Source organism: Falco cherrug, chromosome 2 (assembly GCF_023634085.1).
Source record: "Falco cherrug isolate bFalChe1 chromosome 2, bFalChe1.pri, whole genome shotgun sequence".
Classification (NCBI taxonomy): Eukaryota; Metazoa; Chordata; class Aves; order Falconiformes; family Falconidae; genus Falco; species Falco cherrug.
In genome coordinates this window covers 68871500-68897001 of record NC_073698.1, presented here as the reverse complement: position 1 = coordinate 68897001, position 25502 = coordinate 68871500, and the positions used below count along the sequence as shown (strand labels likewise).

Sequence of the window (25502 nt, the reverse complement as noted above, 5' to 3'; positions counted from 1 at the left end):
TCTAAAATATAATATCTCATTTATATTCATAGTAACTATCATGTTATAATATTGTACCACAAGTGTCATGAGTGTCATGGTATAGCAGAGCCCTTACCTCTTGATCCTTTTGACCATGGGAGGAGAGAAACATGAAGGCAGAGTTTACAAAATGCACTTCTCATCCTTCCCAGATAGATTTGTCAGACCCCTTTTTTGCCATCTTTTGACTGGTTCTAGACACACTGAAACCTTAAAAGTCTTTAATCAAGTTTTATTGAACTGAAATGAGTTGAACCATTGGTCTGCAAATTTAGTTTCAGGTTATTTTGAGTAATGATCTTTTCCCCTCTCAAACATTTACTTCGGCTCTCAAATTACCATTATATAAATAAAAGAAAGCTGCTCAAACTGAGTTAACAACACTATACAAAATACATGTACATGCTTTCATTTTCACAATAGAGAATGTATTTGAAATTAACAGAAACACTATGCCTTAAAACTAAGCACATAGAGAGACATTAGCAAAATTAGAACATCTGAACTGATTTGAATTTGAAGTGTGTTTTGTTTTTACTATTCCAATGTTTACATTTAACCCTGAAAAAAATTTATGTTTAAAAGCACCACTTAAAACAATATGTATGTAAGAACTAGCCATTTTTCTGTCTGTTTCTATAAGGCTACAAACACACAGAAGATGGATGAAAATCCTGGTAGTTAGCAGTGATGAATTTACCATTCTCATGACAATTTGCAAAATCCTCAGAGGGCTGTTGGTCAAGGCAAAGGTTAAGGTGTGGGGTATCTGACCCTGTGCCCCTTTGGGAGATGTCACACATGCAGAAGGGAAACTTGGTTGACAGAACCAGGAATTTAATTTTTGGTCTCAGTAGACAAAGAGGACCAGGCAATTTGGATGCTCAGTGTCATCTTCCATTGGACACAGTCCTTTACTCAGGCCTATATGTGGCTGAGTGATGCTTAGATGAGAGCAGACTGACAGACTTGCCACGTCCATCAAAATATTGACACTGCAGCCAAGCACAGGAGCTGCCACAGTGGGAACTTTGCCTTGATCTTTAGAGAAATGTAGATGCTTTCAGAATTAACTCACACCCTTCGACGAAAAAAATCTCAAAATCCTGCTAACAATTGCATATTTTTGGTGACATTATTTTCTCATAATGGCCACTAAAATTTCTTCCATGTTTATTTCTCTAGTTGATGGATCACTTGAAGGCCGGTATTGAAGACATATGTGGACATTGGAGTCATTATCAGCTGAGAGATAAGTAAGCATCTGTTATTGCAGCCTACTATAATAAAATAACCTATCTATCATGTAAAATACAATAGGTAAATAGAATAGGAAATCAATCTTGTGCCCCATAAATCTAAAATAGCATGAAAATATTGGGGACATAGGCAATATCTCTTTTTAAAAAGTGAACTTCTGAGCAACCGTTATCTCCCGGGAGTGCAGCGCTCGTATACTGCCTGCTAAATTGCTTCTGCACAAATAAGCAGAAAATAAGCTTCCTGAAAGAAAAACATAGCACAGGAACTCATGCTGCAGACATCAGCCTGTGCACATAGCCCTGGCATAAATCTTAGATCTGTGGCAGTGCTCCTTTAGGTCTGCATTTAGAATAGAAGCTATGTAAGGTGTCAGCACTTCATTGACTTCTGCTGTAACCCTTCACAGCAAATATGATCCCTTGTTGGTGAGTACAGATTCAGTAATAATTAGTCACCTGTCCTTAAAGGTCTTTGCATTCAGCAATATTTAAAATAAGAGTACTGAAGGGAATGGTTGGATTTAAATATCCAGTAGCATAAGCAGATACTGTCAACCTAGTCTTCACTCATAAATGAGGGTCTGCATCATATTTTCTATAAGCAGGATGTGGTGGTTTTGCAAAGTTCTGTGGCTCTTCCAGGCACTGCCCAGAAGAGACAGACCTACCAATCTGAGTTGCTGCCCCCTTTGCCTTTTCCCTAAGGGAGCCCTGTGATCACATTGGCCACCATCGCAGCATGTGAAGGAAAGTGTGAGGAGAGACTAATCCTCCCTTCCCACAAACATATTATTATGACGCTGTGGGCTAAAAGTTATCCTTAGTTATCATAGCTATGCATTAACTTCTGTGTTGGAGTCTTCTGTCTCATCTTTCATCATTAGACCCTGGTAATACAGCCAAGGGGGGGTCTGTCCGGACATGTGGGTAGTCCTTTCATGACTAGGTTTCTCCCTATGGAAATCAGGAATTAAGAGTGGGAAGGAGGCAACTGGTTTGCATTTAGTTCTTCTCCCACCAAGGAGTAACGATGTAATGTGCTAGGGCACATACCTGGACCCAGAAGCTAAAACGTCCTCTGGGCTCTCACAGTACAGAGAGAGCTTTAGGGCATCCACTGAGACCACCCCACTGCCTGTGCAGGCAATAAACTAAAAAAATCCCTGTTGGAGCCATGATTCCACTGAAATAGCTGCATTTACACATATCTCTGAGAATACGTTATTCCCTTATCTCACGTGTACCCATCAGCTATGAAAAGAATTCTTTCCAAACTAGCCAGAAATGTAGTGTTTCAATTCAGGGACAGATTCAAAAAACCACACTGTATGTGAAGACATTTAACGTAAGAAGATTGTATTAAAAGGTATCCACTAGAATTTTCTACACAACTTTAAAGACACTTTGTGTATGTATATCAGAATGAATTACCTGAGTGATGACACTCCAGGACACTTTTTGTTACATAGAGAAACACAGAGCTCTAATCCCAGTGGAAACATTTGTGTTCCTGTCTCTAATATTGATGTATAAAAACTCTCCTTTATTAAGAAAAAAAGACTACAAACTGTAGTGCTTTTTCTAGCATTGTGGAGCACATTACCTTGCTGTGGTAAACTGTTCCTTTGAAAGAAGCCTAAAGTCGTTGTTGCTCTGCTAAATGTCTGCCTGAAAGCACATACCTGTTCCAAAGCCACAGACACATTCACATTCAAATTATGCCACACATTAATGCTATTTTACAATCTGCAGCATGTGAACACATAGTATTTTGTGGTCCATTCAATTTCTCTGTTATTCAGAATACAAAGAAATGTATTTTCTTTGCTCTAAATTGTCAGGATGCAAAATTATCAGCAACATAATGGGCCCAAACTACTGTAAATGCTGGGCCATTTAGAGCCTCATTGGTGGCTGGCTGAATAGGCCAGGATTACTGTAAAAGCAGCTGCTGCTGTTATGCCCTACAAGAATACAACATTTGTACAAAAGCGTGGAGACTGGCCGTATTCTTTTCTGACAAATATAGCAGTGTTATATGCAAACACACACCCAGCCCTCTTTTTTGCTCTGATTGCAGCTTGTTTCTTTCCTTTCGTCTGATTGGCTTTGCAGTCTCTGTGGACCAGTAGACCGATGCAAATGTCCCCCTAAAGGTCTCCGCTCACTAGACCTTCAGGAGTCCACAGGTGCCTCCAATTTGGATTGTTTCCACCACTGAATTATACATGTGTGCATTTGAATGAAGATCAGCCTGTACCACAGAAATAAAAACACATTTCCTTTTTTTACACTTTGATTTTAATATCTGTTTTGCAGATTTAAGAAGTTTGACAATAAGTATTTGAAGAAAATCTTAATTCGAGAACACCAGCCCAAATCCAGCATTGTGTCATTGTACAAAAAGATGGAGATAAAACTGGCCATCGAGATGGCTGAGAGTGGCATGAAAATTTCACAACCATCCTCAGCTTCTTTACAGTGAGTACTGACCTTTTGTTCCTGATCCCCCTGATTCTTTGCAGAGGAGGGGAAGGAACGAAGGGGGCAAAAGTGAGGAAATACCCAAAGGATTTTATGACTTCAATAGAAATGTAAGGAAAAAAACAGTTATGAGAAGCTGCTGTTCTGTGCTGGTAATTTGGTGCTCATCCTATTTGCACTTTGGGTCATTGTTCACAGAGTGAAAATTAAAACCAGGGACATTTCCCCTGCATCTCTTCAGTGATGGGCAGTTGTGAAGAGGAATCATGAGTCAGGTGCAGAAGCCACTCTGCCTGCCTTAAATCACAGCAGTGGTTCAAGGTGGTTGCACTCATCACTTACCTGGTCAGTGGGGTTTGCTCATCACTGCTAGGTGCCAAGAGACCTGCAGGAATGCTTAGAGTACAGGTCCCAACTCCTTTATCCCAATCACAATTTTTTTGCTGAGAGCAGATTTCCTTGTAGCATTTGCAATTTTTGCTACTTTAGTTTGCAGTCCCTCAAACTGTCTTGCCATATTTGGGTATTTCTGTACCAAATTTGTCCAATCAGACATTGAGAGCAGCCCTGTGGAGTAGAACCTAGAGAGATACTGGTAGATGAAAAGCTGGACATGAGCCAACAATGTGCACTTGCAGCCCAGAAAGCCAACAGTATCCTGGGCTGCATCAAAAGCAGCGTGGCCAGCAGGTCGAGGGAGGTGATTCTGCCCCTCTGCTCTGGTCCGGTGAGACCCCACCTGCAGTGCTGCATCCAGCTCTGGGGTCCTCGGCACAGGAGAGACATGGACCTGTTGGAGCGGGTCCAGAGGAGGGCCACAAAGATGATCTGAGGGATGGAACACCTCTCCTATGGAGAAAGTCTGAGAGAGCTGGGGTTGTTCAGCCTGAAGAAATGGGTCTGGGAGACCTTATTGCAGAATTTCAATACTTAAAAGGGGCTCATAAGTAAGATGAGGACAAATATTTTAGTAGCACTTGTTGCGATAGGTAAACTGAAAGAGAATAGATTTAAACTAGATATAAGGAATAAATTTTTTACAATGAGGGTGGTGAGACACTGGCACAGGTTGCCCAGAGAGGTGGTAGATGCCCCATCCCTGGAAACATTCAAGGTCAGGTTGGACAGGGCTCTGAGCAACCTGACCTAGTTAGAGGTGTCCCTGCTCACTGCAGGAGGGTTGGACTAGATGATCTTTAAGTTCCCTTCCAATCCAAACTATTCTGTGATTCTTTGATTCTACAAAACATTAATGCAACTGGGCATCGGACAGATGATGAGAGAAAGCTGGTGGGATCTCCAAAGGTACCACTGAAGGAACTACCCTGTGCGAGAGAAGTCTGTACAAATCTTCATTCCTGCATACTTTAACTGTTGTGGATGTATTTATCCTCACCTTGCAACCCACTGTGTAGAGTGTCTGTATAGCTTATGGCACTTGCCCCCACAAACTCTTTCCTGGGCTCCTGCTGACCGTTGTTGCTGCTACTGCTTGTTCTCTGCTGCTACATCTTTCAACCCCTCTCCATTTTGCAGCAGCCACTGGCAGGTCCCAGGATATTTTATTTTTTCAATGATCATCCCAACCCATACCAGAAAGTCCAAATACCAGCTGGATGTTAAATTAAAATCTTTCTTGAAACTGTGGCTTAATCACATCAATGTTCCTCTGCTTTCTTGAAACTGCTAAGACCTAGCGCTTTTCTTTCTAAATCATTCTTTGCTGAATGGATGATACTGAAAAAGTATTGCATGTCTGACAGGCTCCTTTTTGTCTGCTGTATTTCCTTACCTGTTCTGAGCCAAGAGAAAATGTGCAAGGTTGGTAGACAAACTATGACAATCAAACCATCTTCCTCTTCTTGAGGGAAAGAGCAAATAAGAAAAAATGCTTCACTGTAGTTCAGAAATTCACTCCAAAGATGAGAATTATGATTGGAAAATATTCCATAACAAACAGCTGATATGATGGACTAATTTTTGGCATCTCTACTCTGGAATTGAATTTTACTGTGCATCAACCTCTGATGCACAGGTTCTTCTACTGAGACAGCATTTTTAAAAATGAAGTGTCAACTTCGAGAAACAAAGTGCAGTCTATGGCTCAGAAACATTCTGATTCTTGGAGGCTGTGAGAGTGTTCTAGGAAAAGAGCTATTTTCCCAGCTCTGTTTGTTGATAGGTGTCCACAGTTGTCCAGGTGTCTGCTGTTCCAGGTGTCATCTGGAAAAGACCAGACAGTGAGCTAGTTATTGGATCTTTGGTCTGAGCCAATGCAGCAGTTCTTACATCTTCATTCCTCTGAGCAATTATGTAAACCTGCTTAAGACTAAAATCTTTCTGAATGTATTTGTGAATTGTTTAATTGTTACCACTGAGAAAGCTTGTACCTAAAACCCCCGTCTTCAGTGAGGATACAAAAATCTGGCCATGAGCAAGTAGAGATTTGGTATTAAATTCCAACATAGAGAAGGTAAAGCAATATTTGCAGTGCCAGAGTAGTGTGAAAACTCTTGCACCAGTATTTCTGATCAGGTCTGCAGCCTTTAAGCACATGAGGGGAAATGCTCTGTAACAATCAAAGCAGAACTCCGTTGCTGTGAATTAGCATTATTCTCAGAAATTACATTCATGCTGATGTAATTCCTGCAGATGCGAGTGGATGTCCAATGTGCAGTAAATATTTCTAGTGTGGACTGGAGAGATTTCCCCACTGACTCAAACAACAAGGAATCTACATTTGAATGAAAATAGAGCATTTTGTTATAATGTTTTGGAGAATATAAGCCTTAGAAATAAGGATATAAATGGCAAAAGCAGAGCCAGGCAGATATTATCAGAACTGTGTTTGTATGGCTGTTTTTTGGAGGAAATGTGCCCATTAGAGAGAGTTGGTTTGATGCTGAGCTTACATAATGTTGGCTTCATATTGCTGCAATACTGACTTTGGTAGGAGTAAATTCTAAAACGTATCAGTACAGTACAGATCAGAATAAAGTGCTATGTTGTCTTTTGTGGTGGTGTAGTTGCTCAAGAGCTGTGTCTGAGGAATGTTACTTCCCTCACAGGGCTAGTGAAGATTGGTGGAGAATTCACAAAGTTCAAAAATTTAGATATAATATATAAAAAATAATCTTACAAGGATTGTGGAAGGCATTTTATTTCCTCCATGTATCAACTATGTGTCTAAAGGAGAAAGAGATACTGTCATGGTACTCTTTACAAAGAGATGGTCTGTTTTCATGGTATATTATCATTTCAGTATTTTCTTCACAAATATATCTCCTGTGCTGTGCTTTGTTGTAACATGCTGGAAGGTTCAGTAAGAACAAAGAAACAGTTTCAATAAGAGCAAAGAAATAGTTTCAATAAGAATTGCTTTATGGGTTTGGTAACATACCAAACTTGTTTGGGTTTTTTTGAAAGTTCTTTTTAGATGTATTGTATATTACAAAATGTAAAAGCAATCTGTTCCTTATTACCATACCTGGGCATTGTTATCAGTTCGGTAGGTTAATATCTAATCCCATGAAAAGAGTACACATTTTTTATTTGTGCTTCAGAACAATACAGACTATCTTCATGCTGTTTGTTCTCTTTCTATCCCAGCTCAGCTGAAACTCAGGGCAATGCATTTATTCTATTTAAGTCACTTTAAGAGCAGAATGATAAGCCTTGAAATGACTTGGGACTGCCTACTTCTGTGCTGGCATGTGGAGGCGGTCAGGTATGCAACTGGAAAAATAAAGAGATGATCTGATGTCTTCCCAGAGGAGTTTTGCTTTCTCCTATTTATTGTTTTCCCCTATTTATTCCAAACTGTAAGTATAAAGACCCTGTGGAGACATTCAGTGAAGTGCAGACCAGAGAGATAGTTATTCCCTACGATGTCAAAGCTGTCTGCATCAACTGTGCCAGTTCAATTTGCATTACACAAATAAGCCAAGCCTGCCCTTGAAAGACCACTAGTCGTTGACAGGCTAGCTTGCCATTAGTTCCCAGGGGCTGTGCTTCTGTTTGCTTTCCCAGGTGTACCTAGGTTGTGCAAAGGGACAGCAGCTAGGAGCTGCTGACAGCAGACAGACTGCTTTCCTTGCTATGGAAAGTGGCATACGTGGGCTGTTCCACAGCCTGTGACGTGCCAGACCTGGTATGGAACAAAGGTGCATTACACCTAAGCCTGGACACTTGGTGGCATCCCTGGATCCTCTCAGTGTTATCCCTGAGAGCTGAACGTAAGTGAAAAACCAACCAACCAACCCACCCAACTGGCCTGGAATTGGGTCTTTTTTCCCTGCTAGTAAATACCCAGCTTTGCTGCTGTTCCTGTTGTTGAGAATTGATGAATGTCAATTAAACATTCGTTGAGAAGGATTTATCATGGCCAGGATAAGGTTTCTGGTAAAATCCAGAAAGGGAGTTCTTTTCTGTCACTCTGGCTTGCCAGTAGCTGTGTGGTAGACTCATGGAACTCTCATGCCTCAGTGAGCTCCTTAACTTACTGGTTAGCCCAGCCCTACCTTTAACACTACACCTTAACCTACAGTCAGTTTCTTTCTTTTTTCTTCATGAAAAATTTGGCAGATCTCACTTTTGGTCTGATGCAGAATGAACACACTTTCCAAAACTTTTAAATTATGAGGAATGAATTCTTATCTTCCAGGGACTTTGGACAGGGCCAGGCCAACAGTGCTTTCTGTGTACTTCATGGTAAGAGGCAGTAAAATGTAGAGTCCAGGCAGCCCTTAATGGTCCTACAAGTTTTCAAGACATTCATGTTAGATTAGAGCACAAAACAGTGGTAGTCTCGTTTAACCAGCTGTAATTGCAGATTCCAGCCTTTCTCCTATGTTTACAGCATAAGCTTAGTTTAGCATGAATCCATCTTCCTTTGCCATTAAAAGTTTCTAATTTATTTTAGAGGGAGTACAAAATAGATGCACACAAAACTTTGGCAATACGGTACATTGATCATAACCCATTTTTTAATTGCACAATTTACAGACATTTCAAGGACATCACTTAACTGAGAATAAAGACTTTTTATATAATATATATATTTATATATATAATATATAAATAACTGGAAAAAAAGAGGCAAGAAATCAAAATGGCGAAAGGAAAAAACCAGAAACAACGAGATTAACTCAGGCTGATCTCATCCTGGATGATCACTATCTATTTCCCTTTCTTTTCTTGGGAATCCAGCCCAACCCTAACTCTCACACAGATTGACTGATTTAGTAAAACCAGTTAACACTTCACAGTAGCCCTCCTCCCTTGTTTTGCTAGTGAAAGAGCCAGGTAGCTACAATGGACCCTGGGCTCCTTGTCACAGTTTGTTAAAAAGACAAAGATTGCTATCTTTTAGGTAGTTCTTTCATTTTAAATGGAGAAACAGGCTCAGCAGCAAGGAAAACCTAGATGTTCTCCTCACCACAGGGCAGGTCTCTCAGACTCCTTAATTTGCACGTGCTTTAGTTCTTAAGGATTTGCTGCACTTTCTCAAAGGAGTTAAACCCAGTAGGACCTCAAAGCCCAGGCTGCCTGAGCGTGCTGAAGGATGTATTCCAGCAGAGGAGGAAGCTTACAGTGCCCTCCCCAACACACAGCTGGCTGTTGCTCAATCTAATCCTTAAATAGGAACTTCCTTATGAGGCTTTGAGAAAGAAGTTTCTGCTGCCACCTGTTTGAGGGCTTAGGGTCCATTCTGACTACCCAGAAGACAAAACCTGCGAAAGAGCAAAATCTCTTTTATTCATCTTTGGATGATTTTGGGGTGTCACTGGTGACTGAAAGGCTCTTCATAGCCTTCTGTTGTAGCACTAAAAATAGATCGTGCATGATTTAATGAGAATAGTATTTAATCAACTGATCAATATCATGTTTAAACTTCTTTTTTATTTACAGGAGCAGTAGCAATCGGTGTGTGCATAGGCTCTCCCCCACACAGGTCAAGTCCATGCGAGATGTCCTGGCACATAATCTGTATCAAGTGCGACAAAGGGTGTGTAAGCCACCTGCTACCACGCGCTATTTGCAGACTGAAACCTCTTGTTTGCCCTCCCCACATGGCAGCCACGGTGGGTGGTAGCACCGGGGCCGGCCCCGGGGTCTCGCTGGTGGGAGACACGGGCCTGGAGCCCGCAGCCACCCCCAGCCTGGAGCTGCACGGGCAAGGGAAGGCGGGGAAGGAGCCCTGGCGCGGGGCTCGTTCCTGAGTGGGATAAAGGAAAGCAGGTGTTTTCCAGCAGCTTTTCACCAGCAGCGCTAAAAGCCAGGAAAACCTGTGGCTGAGCTGTAGAGGTCAGGCTTCCCCCGCTGCGCGGCTACCTGCGACCCAGACACCGCCTCCCCTTGGCTGCCGCACACCCGGGGTGGGCGGAGGGCGGAGGCTCCAGGGCCCGCAGGGCTGCAGGCGGCCCAGTGGGCCCAGGCCCGGCAGGCAGCTGCCCGGCACCCGGGGAGGGCGGCAGGGCTTTGTGGGAGGCAGCGGGCTGGCAGGTCGCCAGCAGCAGTTGAAACTCACCTGTGGAGGTGGGTGGACCGGCAGCGGTAAACACTGCATAGCCCAAAGTCAGCCGAGAGGCTGGTAAATCCCGCCGTCTGTGTGGGAGCAACAGTGTACCCGAGCCACAGGAGGGGAAAGGAAAAACAGAACAAATTCCACCTCCTCTGGAGCTTTGCTTTACACGTCTGGCTTGTTTTCCCCAAGCCCCCGCGTAAAATAGGGATGATAATACCTCAGCAGAGACTTGTTTGGCAGAAATTTGTACTGTTTCTGAGGCATTCCAGTGTATAATATCTACTTAATCCAATCTTGGGCCCGGAATATACAATTGAGTGCTCTCTGGCAGCAATGAGTGGTAGAGATTATATTATAGTAACCTTGAAATTACGTGAACAAATGGAGCTAACTCACGTAACACACATTTACTAGAAAATGCTAGGCCCTGCTCATTTAAATGTGTCATTATTAATATGATTTTCATTCTTAATATTGTTTGATTTGCCATGGCCAATTATCCTTATGATAATTTCTTATCTTACCAGCAACAATTTGCATATATGGCTGTCTTTTAGATTACTGAAATGAACTCTCTCTCTTCAAAATCAATTACAGTAATGACTATTTGCACCAGTCACTTCCTATTGAGAACTGTGCTTTTGGAAATGAAAGATTGGAAGTAAAATAATGCCACTGCTAATACTTCATTTTCAACTCTGAAGGCACGGTAATGCTCTGGCTCACCAGATCAACTTTATAAGGAACCTTGCAAGATCAGATTCTGCTTTTTAAGAGGGCTTATAAGCTTAAGTAAATTTTCTATTTAAGGCACATAATTATTTTCCTTATTTCACTAGATGTACATGATAAATTGAAAAGCTTGTCCTAAAAGATGCTTAGTTTTAGGGTAATATTAAGGTGCAGGTTGTCCAAATATAGAAAGGAAGCTCAACTGTGCATGTCATTCTGGAGGTGTACTCTTCTTAATATAGTCTTTTTGCTCCCAGGCTCATCTGCAACTTGCTTCTGGCTCACTAATATTTAGTACTGAGGCTCAGAGGGAGGTTACCCAGCTATCTCTCTCTTGGGTGCCTCAGATCTGTAGGTTCCAGTTATGTGATGGGAAGAGGAATGACAAAGGGAACACAAGCCCAAAGATGTTAACAGCCTTGTGTAGGTAAATATATTTTTATGGTGCAATTTGAGCAGGCAAGACTCTATCAAAAATGGCATCAAAATGCAGCCCTTGAGGTCTGCGGCTGCCAGCTGTATTTGTGCTTCCTCCCATCTTGCTTTGCAGCAGTGAGGTTAGTACAAGGCTAATTTTTCCATGTGATACCAGAGATCTGTGGTGGCTGAGATGGTGACTGAGCTCCCCAAGGTATCCCCTTGGCCCCGTGATCGACCAAGACTGCACAAGGTTATTAACATTGCAAGCACAAAGAAAATCAGCTGGGTGCATTTTGTGTTTCAGGCACCAGCGTACAACCGACACAACCTGCCTACCAGCACAAATGAGAAGCAAGCCCAAGAAATCCTCATCCGTCGGCAGCACAGCCTGAGACAGAGTTGCAGGAAGGGAAACAGTTTACCTTGGGGCAGACCGGTACCTGTTATATAAACTACTATTCATGTAAAAAATGCCTCTGCTTCTCTGTAAATAAGGAAAGAGATACCCATTCTTATATGCTTTGTTCAGTAACTAAAAGGGGTACATTTCCCAGTGCCATCTTGCAGCACCTAAGAAGAAAGATCTTCACTTGGCATGTGGACAGCAACATTTTCATGTCCTACCTCTTAAAGCCTTTTACAGCCTCATGGCTGTAAGTAGTAAAATAATGTAATTTGCATTGTTCTGGCATGTGCAAAACATCATATAATTACAAAAGGCCTAATGCAAAGTCCTTGTCATGTTGCACTGACAATTTGGGCTCTTGATCCATCAGAGTAGGATTTGTCTCACTAGATATAGGTATTGGATATTATAAACATTTACAGCTGAGATAATCAATTAAGAGAAATACGTTCTTGTGGGGTATGTTAATTTTATTTAAAATTGTCACTTTAATAGGAAAGGAAATAGGAAAGGTGAATCTTAGAAGAACACATTTCTCTCTGCTGACTGCAAAAAACCCTCTTATCAAAAAACCCCCTTATAACCCTATTATATCAGACCCAGACATTTTCACTGGAGCTGATGTTGAGTTCAGCCATCCAAGCCAAGCATTGATCTTCACACCTCTCTAAATTTGGCTGTAAAGGTGCAGAAGCAACAGAAAAAACACGTAACCATGCCATCAAATAACTGCAAATTGCAGAGGCGTCACAGACACTGAACACATTTCTTTCTCATACACAGGCTGGTACCATGGAAGTACGCTACCTCTCTTTGCCTCAGGGCCCCAGCCAACCCACTAGACGAAAAGCCAGGCGTGTTACATTTACAGGTAATGGAAGTACTTTACTCTGTGTCCTACCAGCAGTGAAAGAGACTTGGCCAGTTGCTCAGTGGATTTAACAGTATATGAATGTTCTCACAGAAGTCCCTAGTCTCTTTGTAAGAGTGACACCCTTCTCTCCTTTTTTACCTATGGTGTTCATATGGTCATTACTGCAGCAGCTTCTATCTTGTTCCAGCACTGCCTAGTTTTCTCTATTTTCCCTCTTGCACAAATATTCCTATGATCCCTGCAGTCGGCCTGGCCATGAGGGCATTCATGTAAACCCAGGTAAGCAAATTATCTGTTCCCTGCAGCCCCACAGACACAACTGCATAAAAAGTTGTTAGGAGTTTCTGAACCTGTCACCCAGTCGAGGTGAGGCTGCCACAGCTCAATGCCCCCAGGTACCCAGGTGGGTAGCAAGACCAAGCAGGTATTCCCAACAGGCACCATCCCCCAACATGTAATTCAGTGCACACGGCTGGACACACGGAGCAGCATGAACAGGGCACAGCACTCATACAAACACAAACAGCACTGATCGTCTTTTCCTGATCCCCTCTCTGGCTGATCAGGACAATAGCCTGTTAGTAGACAATTATGTATGAATACACGCTACCTGAATCCCCCAGCAGCTGGTCTTAGATACACACTCTGCCTGGTAGCTGGCCCTGGCCCTTCCATTTGCTCATTTGTTGGCACTTGGGCATGTGAGCTGCTGGGGACACAGCCCCATGGCAGCTACTGGTACTCAGATCTACACTCATACACACATACACACACATGTGTGTGCGCACACACACACCTGCACAGATGCTCTTCCGCGCCATTCCATGCACTGTAGTTCCCTCCAGTAGCTGGCCTTGGACAGCAAGTCTTCCCTATAGCAGGGTCCTGAATCCCCTGGTCTCACTTTGCCTCACACACAGGAACAAACACTTGCAAGCACGTGTCTTTGGTACCGGCTCCAGATTATGGCCTTACCAATAGCCCACCACAGACCCCATGGTCTCTTCAGTCACCGGTCTGGACCTCCTTTCCCCTCCAGTAGTCAACTCATAGACCTTCTGCTCTCCCCAGTCTCTGTCCCAGACTCATGGCTGCTCCAACAGTTGGTTCCCAAGCCTCTTATCCTACTTGATGGCTATTCTGGCTTGGTGATTGCTACTGATTTTGCACTGACATATGCATCCACAGAATATTCATGCATCCTAATCCCTCCAGCTTCTGGCACTCAGGCCTCCACACACACAGGCACAGAGTGTAGGGAGCTGCTGCTGAAGGTACACAGTCAGAAGTAAAGTTAAATGAGAAAACAGGACAGATTGTGCTGATCAGGTGCAGGGCATTACCAGATACACATACTAACTGGCCCTTTTTATCCCCTTCTTCCTCCATTTTCCTGTATTTGTTGCTCCTTAATCTAATCTGATCCCTTCCTTTCCCTGTCTTTGGTTCCTGCCCCAAACATGGAATCATAAGTCTTGTATGGCCCCAAAATGCTCCCCCGTGGTATCCCAATAACAAGCCGCTTACCCCTCCACACTCCACTCTATGAGGTGCCCCGGGGAGAGTCTCTCAGTTGGCTCATCCTGGTGTGTCTGACCCTGCTCATGGGGATAATCACCCCTATCATAGATCAGGGCAGGGACTTAGGCTTTTCCCACTGATGGGAGTACTGGGGTCTCCTCCACTTGCCCTTGTACCTCAGAGGTCTCCTTTCTGTTTGTGGAGATGAGCCTTTAATCACATAACCTAACAAAAAATCCTGGCAAAGTCTGTTCTTGAGCAGCTGATCTCTTCTCCCCTATTCCCAGCTTACTCCCTGTGAATATTTCTGTAGTAATACTGCTATTACTGGATAAAGTTATCAGGCATTCTCAGGTTATCATATGTACACAGTAAAATGCAGTGTCTCACTTAAGTAAGGAGACAGAGCTTAGGGAGGGAACAACACTGAATTGCCCAAGGAAACATCAGAACACTGTCACAGAAAACATGGAATTTAGGACACTTGAATGTTCATCATTGTAATCTGTAATCTCTCTGACTCCTTTCTGAGTTTATATGAACCTGAAAGGCATTTGAGTTCCTCAGAAAAATTCTTTTTAATTTCTGGCAACATAAACTATAGCTATTTTAACCGTATTTTTAACCTTTGTATCAAAAATGTCAACAACAGTTTGTTTCCTGGAGGTGTAAAATTGTCGTCGGTCGCCTCCCCCCCCCCCCCCCCCCCCCCTTTTACTGTGAAAGAGGTGAAACCAAGAGAGATCTGTGTAGGCAAAGCATCCCCTTGGGGCTGGGAACTCACACATGATGGCAGCAGAACAGAAACCCATAGGTTCTATTTAGAAGGGAAAATATAAGTTAGTCAAGGGGATATATATATATTTTTTATCATACAGCTGATTCATTTCTGTTTGTTGGGATGTCATGGTGGGGGATATGTGTCTTCTGAAAGATTCAAATTGTTCTACACAGCAGCCTCAGACCTAAAAACATTTCAAACTCCTTCAAGGGACCAAGTCCTTCAATAGGAGACCAGCATATTATTTCAGCAGGCAGAAAGGTAAATTCTGAAGCAGTGAGTGCAAGTACATTTTACTAATAGCTAGGCCTGTATTTGAGCCCTGCCTTGTGATCTATCTAAATAATTAGACTTCTTGATCCAGCTTCTGGCCCCAACTTAGGTCCATTGTGTAGCATTCACACCACTCTAGGTGTCCACAGCAGGAGGAAGCGCCCTAAACTCCTCTCATAAACTGTTCTAGGTTGAGGTGAATTGCGCTTGGGAACTGAGAAGAAACATACTCCATATGTAGGAAATTAGAATTACAATCTCATAAGGGCACATCTGCATTTACAGAGATAAATGCCATCTCGTCTTTCTATTTCTAGAACCCCTCCTGGAACATGCATCGTCCAGCGAGCTTTATCTAGCTCTTATATATAGCATGTGCAGAAAGTTTCATAACTAAGAGGTCAGAAATGACCACAAATAGATCCTTAAATCACCTATCAGCTCTTTCTGCCACTCATTCAAATGAATTATTTCTTTGACAATATGTATCATTCATACTTTGTAGCGGCAATGCTCCCAAAGGGCTAAGTAGAAGCCCTTCAAATCTGAGAAAACCTATCGTATTTTCTTGCTTATGGTGTGATATGCCCACATGGCCTATGAGAAGCAGGTTCTGCTGTTAAAGAAATCTGTGTCCTTTTGATAGATGTAAGTGCTGGTGCACAGATTCTTACTTTGTGCCAACTGTGAAGTAAGCTTTACCTTAAAATAATGTAATAGTTATTAGGCTGCAATTACTTGATAAATTTTGACTGTCTACGCAATACACGTGTGCTTTAACTGCAGCAGAATATAGTCTTATTATTCATACACCTATGTGTTTGTCTCCAAAAACCTCCTAGCTTGTTATGAGCTGTTTCTTAAATTAACTAATTTGCTAGTGCATAGGCAGACTACGAGTGGCTTTAAGAAAGGTGAAAAAGTATATTCTGTAAACTCAACAGAATGAGAAATCCAGTTATTAGCCTACTGCGGGCAAATTTTTATTGTGTACTTATGGCAAAGCAAGCTGGTAAGAGCAGGTCTGACACACCCAATGTAATCAAAGTGCCCTCGAGTCAAACTCCTGGTTTCAGGTGAAACTGTTTTCTTCCCAGTTGCTAATCACTGGTGAGTGGTAAACTAGATTTTCAATGGCACTGGAGTCTTCTCCTTCATCACATTTTTGTCTTCTGCTATGAGTTTCACAATGCTTTTCAACCATGGTACTAGGTATACTTGTCAAATTCGTAGAAAACTGAAAACTACAGAAAAGAGCTTTCTTGTCCTGTGAAGGCATTGAGCAGCTCTGTGAGGCAGTTAAAGACAGCTGAATGTGCTTATTTGCTGTGGTTTCAGGGTAGAGGCAAGATCAATAAAATCTTTTAAACACCAGCTTCAGGATAAAAATAAAAATTTAGGGTTATTTTTAGTTCTTAACTTCTCTTTTATTCTATAGTAATTATTTAAAATGCTTTGGTTCCAGGGTTTAAAACCATAATGCTGTATTGTATTGAATACCCTTTAACTGTCCTTGCCAATACCATGGTGTTTCTCTTTTCCTCAAAATATGGAATTTTTGTCTATTTTTCTTCAGATCACCACAGAAGTGGCTCTGATGCTGCATTCCCAGGAATGTTCAGACCCCAGCCTCGACTACGGCCACTTGAAGCAAAGCACCACCAGGAAGAGCTGATTCCAATGGCACACTTGGATAGACGAGCAGGCCCATCCAATCTGTCAAATCGAAGAGGAAATTCAATCAGCCGGCATCGTTTCACTAGAGCAGACAATCGAGCTCTAATGCCAAAGTCTCGATTTGCTGTGGCAGAAGTAGAGGAGTATGAGTCAGAAGAAGAGACAGAAACAATGGCACCAGCCAGGCCATTAGACATATGAGGAGCAGAGAAGAGCAATGTTTGTATCTCTAGGGCCCTTTGTGAACAGCTTCAGAGAAAATAACAAAGCTTTTATATGAACCAAACCACAATTTTCCTTTTGGGACCACTGCATTTGTTCTCATATCACTTTAAAGTGCTGTATCAAGGTACTTAGTGGCTCGGAGAAGACACACATTCTTGTATGTTTATATCAAGCTTTCTTTCCAACAAAACACTGCAGGAAAGAGGGGAGCATGATCTTTGTAGAGGTTTGGACATAGATTTAAATTACAGTAGTTGGGCACATGCAATGCTATGGGCGGAAGCTGATATTGCCTTCCTCTGTTCTGTTCTATGGCCTGCACCCAGGAGAAAGAAACACCAAAGGACATGTTTGGGACTTGAGTGTCCAGACTGGTAACTGCAACTTGCCTACAGATTTTGACCTCAGAGAAGCTGAGATATTCCAGGAAACAGTTAAAAACCAAAAAGGCAATTTAGGACAGCTAAATGTCAGTGAAGATGCCTAAACAAGTACTTAAGTCAAAAGGATTTTTAGTGGACATTTTCAGCACTTGGGAATCGCTTGGCATCTCGGGTTTTAGCTCTGCAAAAGTGCTTGACGTCAGTTACTGTGGTGGTCCATTACTCCTGCTACTTCAACCAGTTTCAACATGCAGGTACTTATGACCCACCTACAGTTGCTTTGGATGAATAAAAGAGGCATCCTGGTATGTAGAAGTCCAGAGGACTCTTCATGCAGGGGTGCTGTCAGGGTGCCTTCTATTTGCAAATGGGGGACGGCAAGAATGTACATAATATTCTTGTGGTTCAGCAAGTGGGAAGCTTCACTGTAGAGCATCTAACCTTCATTCATCACTCCACCTTGCTAGACGGTGCCCAGATCGGTAGACTAGTCTTCACACTGAAGCTGGACCAGCACTGCAGATAGGAAGCAAGAAACTAGGAGAAAAGATAAAGGGAGCCTAACTTTGTAGCCTGATGGCTAGCCAGGAAAGAGAGGCCCTGTGTTTTGTACCCAGCTTTTTGTAGGATGTCTGCCTATATGTTATATAGAGATACATTTGCTAAAAAAAGAAATAACCAGGGGGACATGCTTTGGAGCCAGTGACCTCCCGACCTTCCCACTGAGCTCGCTTCCAACTGGCTCTGTGCACCCATGCTCCAGTCTCAATGGTGCGTCTCCCTAGTGGTAGGAGAAGAAAGTAGCTATGGTCTTGAGTCATTATGGATAAAGCCTAAAGCTCTAGACACCTAGTTCTTCTGGTGGAGCTCTTTTCTGCAAAATGGCAGCATCATTGCCACTGTCATCTGTCTTGAAACTACAGGTGAGCTGATTTTATCCAAAAGGATGACTGGAGTCCAAAAGCCCATTAGCCCACCCTTGCAGCTGCACTAAACTCAAATCTACAGCTGAGAAATGCACCAAGTTCAATCATGTTTTCTTCAAGTTTCCCTCTCTCTCCTCCACTCAGAGCTTGCTTATCTGCCCAACTAGAGGTCTGTAAATGCTACTGTAAGAGTTAGAGAGGTAAGAATTCAAGATAGCAGTGCTACCTTTATGTTTTTCTTTTTTGTATTACTGTTAAGTGCTTGTATGTCCTAGTCCAGAGAAAGCTTTCAGGTGTGAGTTATGACTTCACATTTCTTACAACGGATTTCTGATTCAGGACAGGTAGCATCTAAACTAAAAAAAAATCAAAAACACCACCAGAGGAAAAAAATAAAACCCCTTTCCTCCCATTTCTCATGTTTGCAGCTTCTGTGTTTAGCAGGTCATAATGAATCATCTGCACTGAAACTGTACAAAGCTTTATGAAACTTAAGTTCTGTTTGCATTTCCTCATTGTGCCAGAGAAATTTTACAGCTTCCTTTTATGAAAGCAGTGGCACGTTATTAAAAGAAGGTAGGATCTGGCTTTTGTACCAACACTGAATAAGAAGTGCCATAGTTATGTACCTGAATATCAACAAATAAACCCATCTTCACCAAAAGAGGAAGGGCTACATGTAGTTTTTAAACAAAAGCCTTGTGCCAGATCTCAATTCTATAGCAAGTTATATTGACATATCATAAGTCTCACTGAAAAAATTATTTTAAGAAAAAGAGTTAGCATACAAAATCAGGTCTTAAATTGCACAAATTGCCACCTGAAATTTAATTGAGGGCAAAATCATCACCTGCATGACATAGTCCTTAGGCCACAGAGCTGACATAGGTGTATGGAGTTGGGTGATGGAGGTGTGGGACCTGCTGCTGCATTGCAGAGTCGGAAGGGGGTGGGATCTTCAAAAATGGCTAGCGGAAGATGTGGACTGGAGGCAATTTTTGGGGACAACGACGAAGGGGAAAAGGAAATCTGAGAGGAGGGTGACGAAGGGATAGTGTCTCATCTTCAAAGGGAGACTCAGGAGAGAGATTAAACAGAGGAATTACTGAGAGCTGCACATTCAGCATTTCCTCTTTTAGAAGATTTAGTAAATGGGTTGTCTGGGGGACACTGGACAGATACAAACTGTGCGAAATCAGGAAGGTTAATGTGATGTCTAGAGTGGTATGGAAAGGGACTAGACATACATCATGAAAAAGAGGAGTCCATGCAGTTTGGTCAGGGTATGGTTGACAGACATGCTTAAAATTGACTCCCAAATTCTTTATTAAATATTATAAAATTTGTGCAGCATTTATTTAATTACCCATTGTAGGTAGGGAGAAAAGCATTCAATTTCTAATGACCATTTATATCAGAACTAGAGAAAAATAATTCTTTCTAAAATACGAATAAATATACTGCATAACTGGAGTTGAATCTGCCTCTTTTGGTTCATTCCTAATCTTTCCACTGATGAAATCAGTGAGCCAGAACTTCAGAGTATAAAGCTATAGAGCATCTAGAATAGAACTTTCCCAGCTTTTGTAGTCTGGCCTCCAAACTTGTAAATTCTATTTTTAGTTTTATTTCCTAGCAATTAGAAAATACTACTGGAAGAAAATTTCCTTCTGTGCCATTAATTGCTCTTAATGGTTTTGCTGGCCATCAGCCAAGAAGCAATGCTGCAGATGCTGTATGAAGTATGCTCTAATATATAAAGTTGCACTGTTTGTTTGTTTTCATGGGTATTTCATACTTACAGACAAAAGAGTTCTCCTTAAAGAAGTGCATTGCTTATGTTTTAAATAGCAGTAACTACAGCAATGTTTCACTATCTATAGGTGCTCTGAACTGGTTTAGGGCATGAATTTAAATCTGCTGCTGGTGGATTTAAGTCTTCATGTGTGTGGGCATTCTTAAACTCCTTAACCTGGGTCACATCCAGGAAACTTGTGCTGATAATTTGCAAAGGGAAGTCAATTCAAGATTTTTTTTTTTTGACTGGTACAGTGCTATTTACTGGGGAATTTCAATTGTGCTCTCATTTAAGGTGAGCTGGCACAGGAAACTCATGCCCAGAAGGTTAAAGAATTATTTAAAATCCAGAGAGGAAATAAGAACTCAGGGATTTAAGACTATGTCCTTGGGGCAGGGGGATAGTGCAGGACAGGTGAGTTTCAGCAAGGAATAATGATGAATAACCTGTACTTTTCATAGCAGAGAAAATAGGAGATACATTTGAACAGAACTGGGTAACCAATGAGGAAAAAAAGACAAATAAGAACAGTCATAATAGAATATTTTAATAGTAAAAGCAACAGTTATCAAACAGAATATTGCAGAAAAGGGGAGGGAGTTATCAAGGTCAATAGTACATTGTGAGCAACAGGCAATACTTTTGTATTTATTGTGTGGTGTGATTAACTGTTGGATCCTGTTGTGCTTGCTGTTACCCTTTAACTAATATGCCAGGCAAGTAGGAACGTGTAGTAAAAGGAAAATCTCTTCCTCAGAGAGGTTACCATAGAGCATGCGGCAACCAGGGGACCAGCAGCAATCAGGACACAATAGCAGCTAGTGCAGGGAGAGTCCAAGCTGTGACCTCCAGAAATACCAGTTAACATTGCACCAAAAGAAGGCACTGACTGGTCCTTCTCCCAGGGGAAATGGTGCCACTGGGAATGTCTGTGACTGTGTAGTGAGGGCTGATGCTGCTGTCTGTACAACACCTACAACACCTGGGGAAACAACATGCTGGCTACATGGTAATGCCAGCAAACATGACAGGGAAAGATGCTATGAAGGACCTAAAAGCAGTTTGTGTGTCACACTAGGGGAGAACATCAGCGAAGGAGTGTAGAAGCAGGGGGGATAATTCGCCTCATAGCGTGGTTTGAAACTCAAGTGAGTGGAGCAGCCGTGTGTCTATCAAAGCCAGAGAGAAGTTTTAACAGATGGAAAAGAGCAAGTGCCCTGGTGGGGGCTCTAGGTAAACTGATTTACTGCTGTTGTGTGTGGGCCAAGAAAGTAGGACAACTTAAAAGGCAAAAGTAAGTTTGGATGTGTTTAGAGCAATTAAGGAAGGTTATATGAGATTCAGAAAAGTAGGTCAGAGTTTCAGGCTGGAGAGCCTGGTAGAGAGGAAGTAACCATGACCACATTCAGTGCCAGAAGGACGGCTTAATTTTACAAGGGACATAGTCAGAGAAAGAGGACCAGTGATATCTGCAGGGGAAATCACTGAATTGCTATGGATAAAACCCATTACTTAAGTTAAGAAGGTGAACATAATTGTGAAATTATTCTTATTTTCTTGCTGGTACGTTGGTTTTGAGAACTGATACTTTCAAGGTTTTTCCTGCAGTGATTAGACCCTGAAAACTCATATTTTATGGTCATGTATGAATGGAAACTACTATTTAAAAGCCTGTGGGAGACTCCAGAAAATATAACAAATATTTCCAAGCTTCCTTTCTTCATAGGTGCTTTTTCTAATTTTCTATTTATGTATATGGATAAAACACAAACATTAAGAGTGGGAAAACAGATTACCTTATCTTCATATTTTGTTTGCTTTTTAGGTAGGACAATTACATTTATTGTTTTGTCAAACTCACTGTACTTAAGAACCTTAAAATTAGATGTGTAAGGTAACATGAGTAATATTCTGAACCAGTTAAGAGGACTGAAAATCTATTGTGGTAAGCTACCTAATTTATTTCCTTTTGAGAATCTGTCTCAATGTTAATCACAAGTGAAACTCCTTTTTCTTTCCTGCTTTGGTTTTATAGGTGTGAAATTTCAAAAGTTAATATTGGTTCTTGTTTACTTCTGGTCCACCCTTCCTCCTGGAAAAAAACTTAGTTTCTGTTACATTTCAATCATAGGAAATGAGACATGGACTGAAGAAAACTATGCCAAACTGATTTTCAGAGTTTCCTTTCTTTGGCTGGGCAGACTGCAGCCACACAAATAGTGAACAGCTGGTCAGGAGTAGACATCCAAACTGAACATCATCCTTGACTTTTTTCTACCCTTGTGGGAGCAAGCTAGGAAGAAAGAAGCATCTGTCAAGAGCAGCCACAGTGAGCTGGGGGCACAGGTATTAGTCATCTGCAACATGCCTTTTACACATACAAACACAGGTCGAATCATTAGAGATCTGCTCCATGCTTTCCCTTCAATAACTTATTCTGCTATATGCAAAATTATCATAAAAGAGACTCAAAGTTAAACTGCTTTTTTTGCTGGTATGTATGTTGGGTGTTAATTTAGACTCATTAGTTGATACTGGTCTAACACCATTTGCTCCTTGTTCTGCCTTATTATCAGCAGTGATAAGGAGTGAAAATAGTGAGTAATGTGCAGATGTCAAAATAAAAAGGCTCTAATTTTTTAAAGGTACCTTGGAACAAAACCTATAGCTCTCTAGCTAGATTTATTCATGTCTTTATTGAGAAAAAAATTTATAAATGAAAGCCAGATGCCCAAATATATTCAGTTTCAATATTGCATGGTGATTAACATTGGTAATACTCGCAGTGGTGCACAGTGTCTTACAGGTGCTGTGTGAACACAAGGCACAGACAATTCAGAGAGAAGGCATCCTGAGAATTAGGCCAGTGTTAAAACCCCACGTGAAAAGTAGTGAAACTTGCACAAAGCAAATGAGCCTGTGTACACGTAACACAGGAACGCTGCCAGGAACTGAACATGAGACCCTGGTCCCTTGACCTCAAGTCTACCTTTACTTCCCTTAGGCTTTCAGGTGACTGAAACCTACAGACAGGATCAAAAGAACAAGCTGAAACTGTTCATCCAGTTCTCACCACAAAAATGGAAAAATCCACACAGAAATCGCATTGTTTGTTCGTTGCTTCGAGACAGGCATCAGGACCTTCTGTTTACAAACACTCAGTGTCCTAAAACACATCATAAAATTTTGCCATATTTAAGATATATGCATAAAACATATGTAATGTAAAAAAGATGTCATTCATCACTCATTTTCCCCTGGAACATTCGCTGTTGTTCCTTTCAAAAAACTACATATGTTCTGCATGTTTTGCATAGTTACAAAAACTTTGTAATATTGAGAGGGCTTTTAAGAAGTGAATAACTGTAGCAAATATACTTTTTCCTTGGAACCTGGAACGGAAACTCTTGGAAGTTGCTTCTCTTCCATTTTCTTTCCCCCCTTCAATAAATTAAGCTATTTCTGCATGTACACATAAAAAGGTTTTATATATATATAGTTATTTTTTTAACAACATCTCACTGTGTACAACTTCTGTATCCTGTTTATTTCTAAAGAGCTCTCTGTCTGCAAGTGTATTTGGCTCAATCTGCTGTAATGGCAATAGCAAATTGCAAGGCTCACATTACTGCTGGCTCAAATGGACCCTTTGGCTTGAATTCCTCTTGATAAATATCCCAAAAATTTTCCCCATAATTTTCATAAGTATGCAAACACAGATTCAAATGAAAGTGATGACTGCTGACAAATTTGTTAATCAAGTCTTAGCAATTTGAAGGAGGTCTTTCAGGAGCTTTATTCTTATTGTTCCCTAATGCAAAAATGCCTGATACTGATTTACTATGCACTGCAGAGCAGATATAACAGCTGGTGCCAAGACCAGATTTACAGGACTTGTTCCTAGGTAGTGCAAAGACAGATAAATGTAGCGAGAAAGTTCAAAATATCACTATAAACAAGTCTGCATGAATTAGGTTAAGTTCCAAAGCTCAAAATACCTCTATTATGATGATGATGATGATGATAATTATCATCATCATCACCATCATCATCATCATTACTTTATTATTAAAGTTAGTATTATTGTTATTGTTATTGTTATTAGTATTAGTATTAGTATTTATTAGTATTGTGGTGGGTTTTTTCCCCAGCCTCCCCCTAAGTGTAAATTTTCTTGTACCAGTCTCTAATGGATAAACTAATACTCTGCTATATGAGAGCATTAATTCTGCTTTATCTGCTGGAAAAGGTATGCTTTCACCAAAGAGAAAAAGAGCTGCAGTGACCTCTGTTGATGGAATTAAGCAATGTATTTAAAGAGCCCACAACGAAAAGTGACACATTCAAATCCTCTGCCAGGACTAAATTGGACCAAAAGCAGACTGTGCTAAGAGGGAGCTTTCAAGTTGCGTTTGAAAAAGACTATTTCATCCATTGAAGTCAGAATCCTTATCAGGATACTTTCCTTTTAAAAACTATTTTTAGACATTTTGTTCCTTTTTTCGTGTGAAATTAAAACCTGTTGGCATGAAGACAGAGTACATAGCACACTAGAGGAGATGTGGTTTTTTGAAGTGCTATACTGCATTCCAGGGGTTTGTATCACCAAAAGAAAACACCATGCCTGTATGTATTACGTGATCTGAATTTAGTGACTAGTTGGCTGTGCCAGCCTGACACACGGTATTCTTTAAGTTTTGAGACAAAGAAGCTTTCCAGTTGGCGGGCTGCCTGTGGCAGAGAGAATTATCTAGGAACTGTCATGCCTTTATGACCAAGAATTTGGAACATGCCTTTATGGGCTAGTTCTGATCCAGGAAAATAATTAAACACGTAAATACCCACAAGGATCTGGACCTTAATGCTTAACTTCAAGGTTGGGAGTAGTCTCAGTAAAGCCAAGCATTAAGGGTTGATCCTGTACAATTAAAGTTATTGAAATTAGTAAGAAAACTTCCATTAAGCACTAAGTAGCTTGTGGAAATGGAGGTATTGTGTCCTTATGTTTTTCAGACTTGTGCCTTTGCTGAGGACTAGTCAGTATTAAACAGAAGCATAAATGAGGGTCAGGGCTTTGTACTGTTAAAGTTATTTTATGTTTCCAAGCTGCCCAGTAAACAACTGGTACCCACACTGTTTGGCTTTTCTAGGAGCCACAGCAATACAGATTAGTATCTTTTTCCTTCTATGTCC

General features: G+C 41.3%; 1 protein-coding gene across 1 annotated transcript in view; it reads left to right on the top strand.

Moving 5' to 3' along the window:
* The window catches only part of SLC9A4 (solute carrier family 9 member A4), a 43675-nt gene extending 19911 nt beyond the window's left edge, over nt 1-23764 (top strand). The window contains exons 7-12 of the mRNA XM_014284642.3: nt 1207-1277; nt 3603-3764; nt 9678-9774; nt 11750-11881; nt 12635-12722; nt 16877-23764. Coding sequence (XP_014140117.2) covers nt 1207-1277; nt 3603-3764; nt 9678-9774; nt 11750-11881; nt 12635-12722; nt 16877-17178 — 852 coding nt within the window. The 3' untranslated portion in view covers nt 17179-23764. The remainder of the gene's footprint in view (nt 1-1206; nt 1278-3602; nt 3765-9677; nt 9775-11749; nt 11882-12634; nt 12723-16876) is intronic.
* Nucleotides 23765-25502: the final 1738 nt, after the last annotated feature.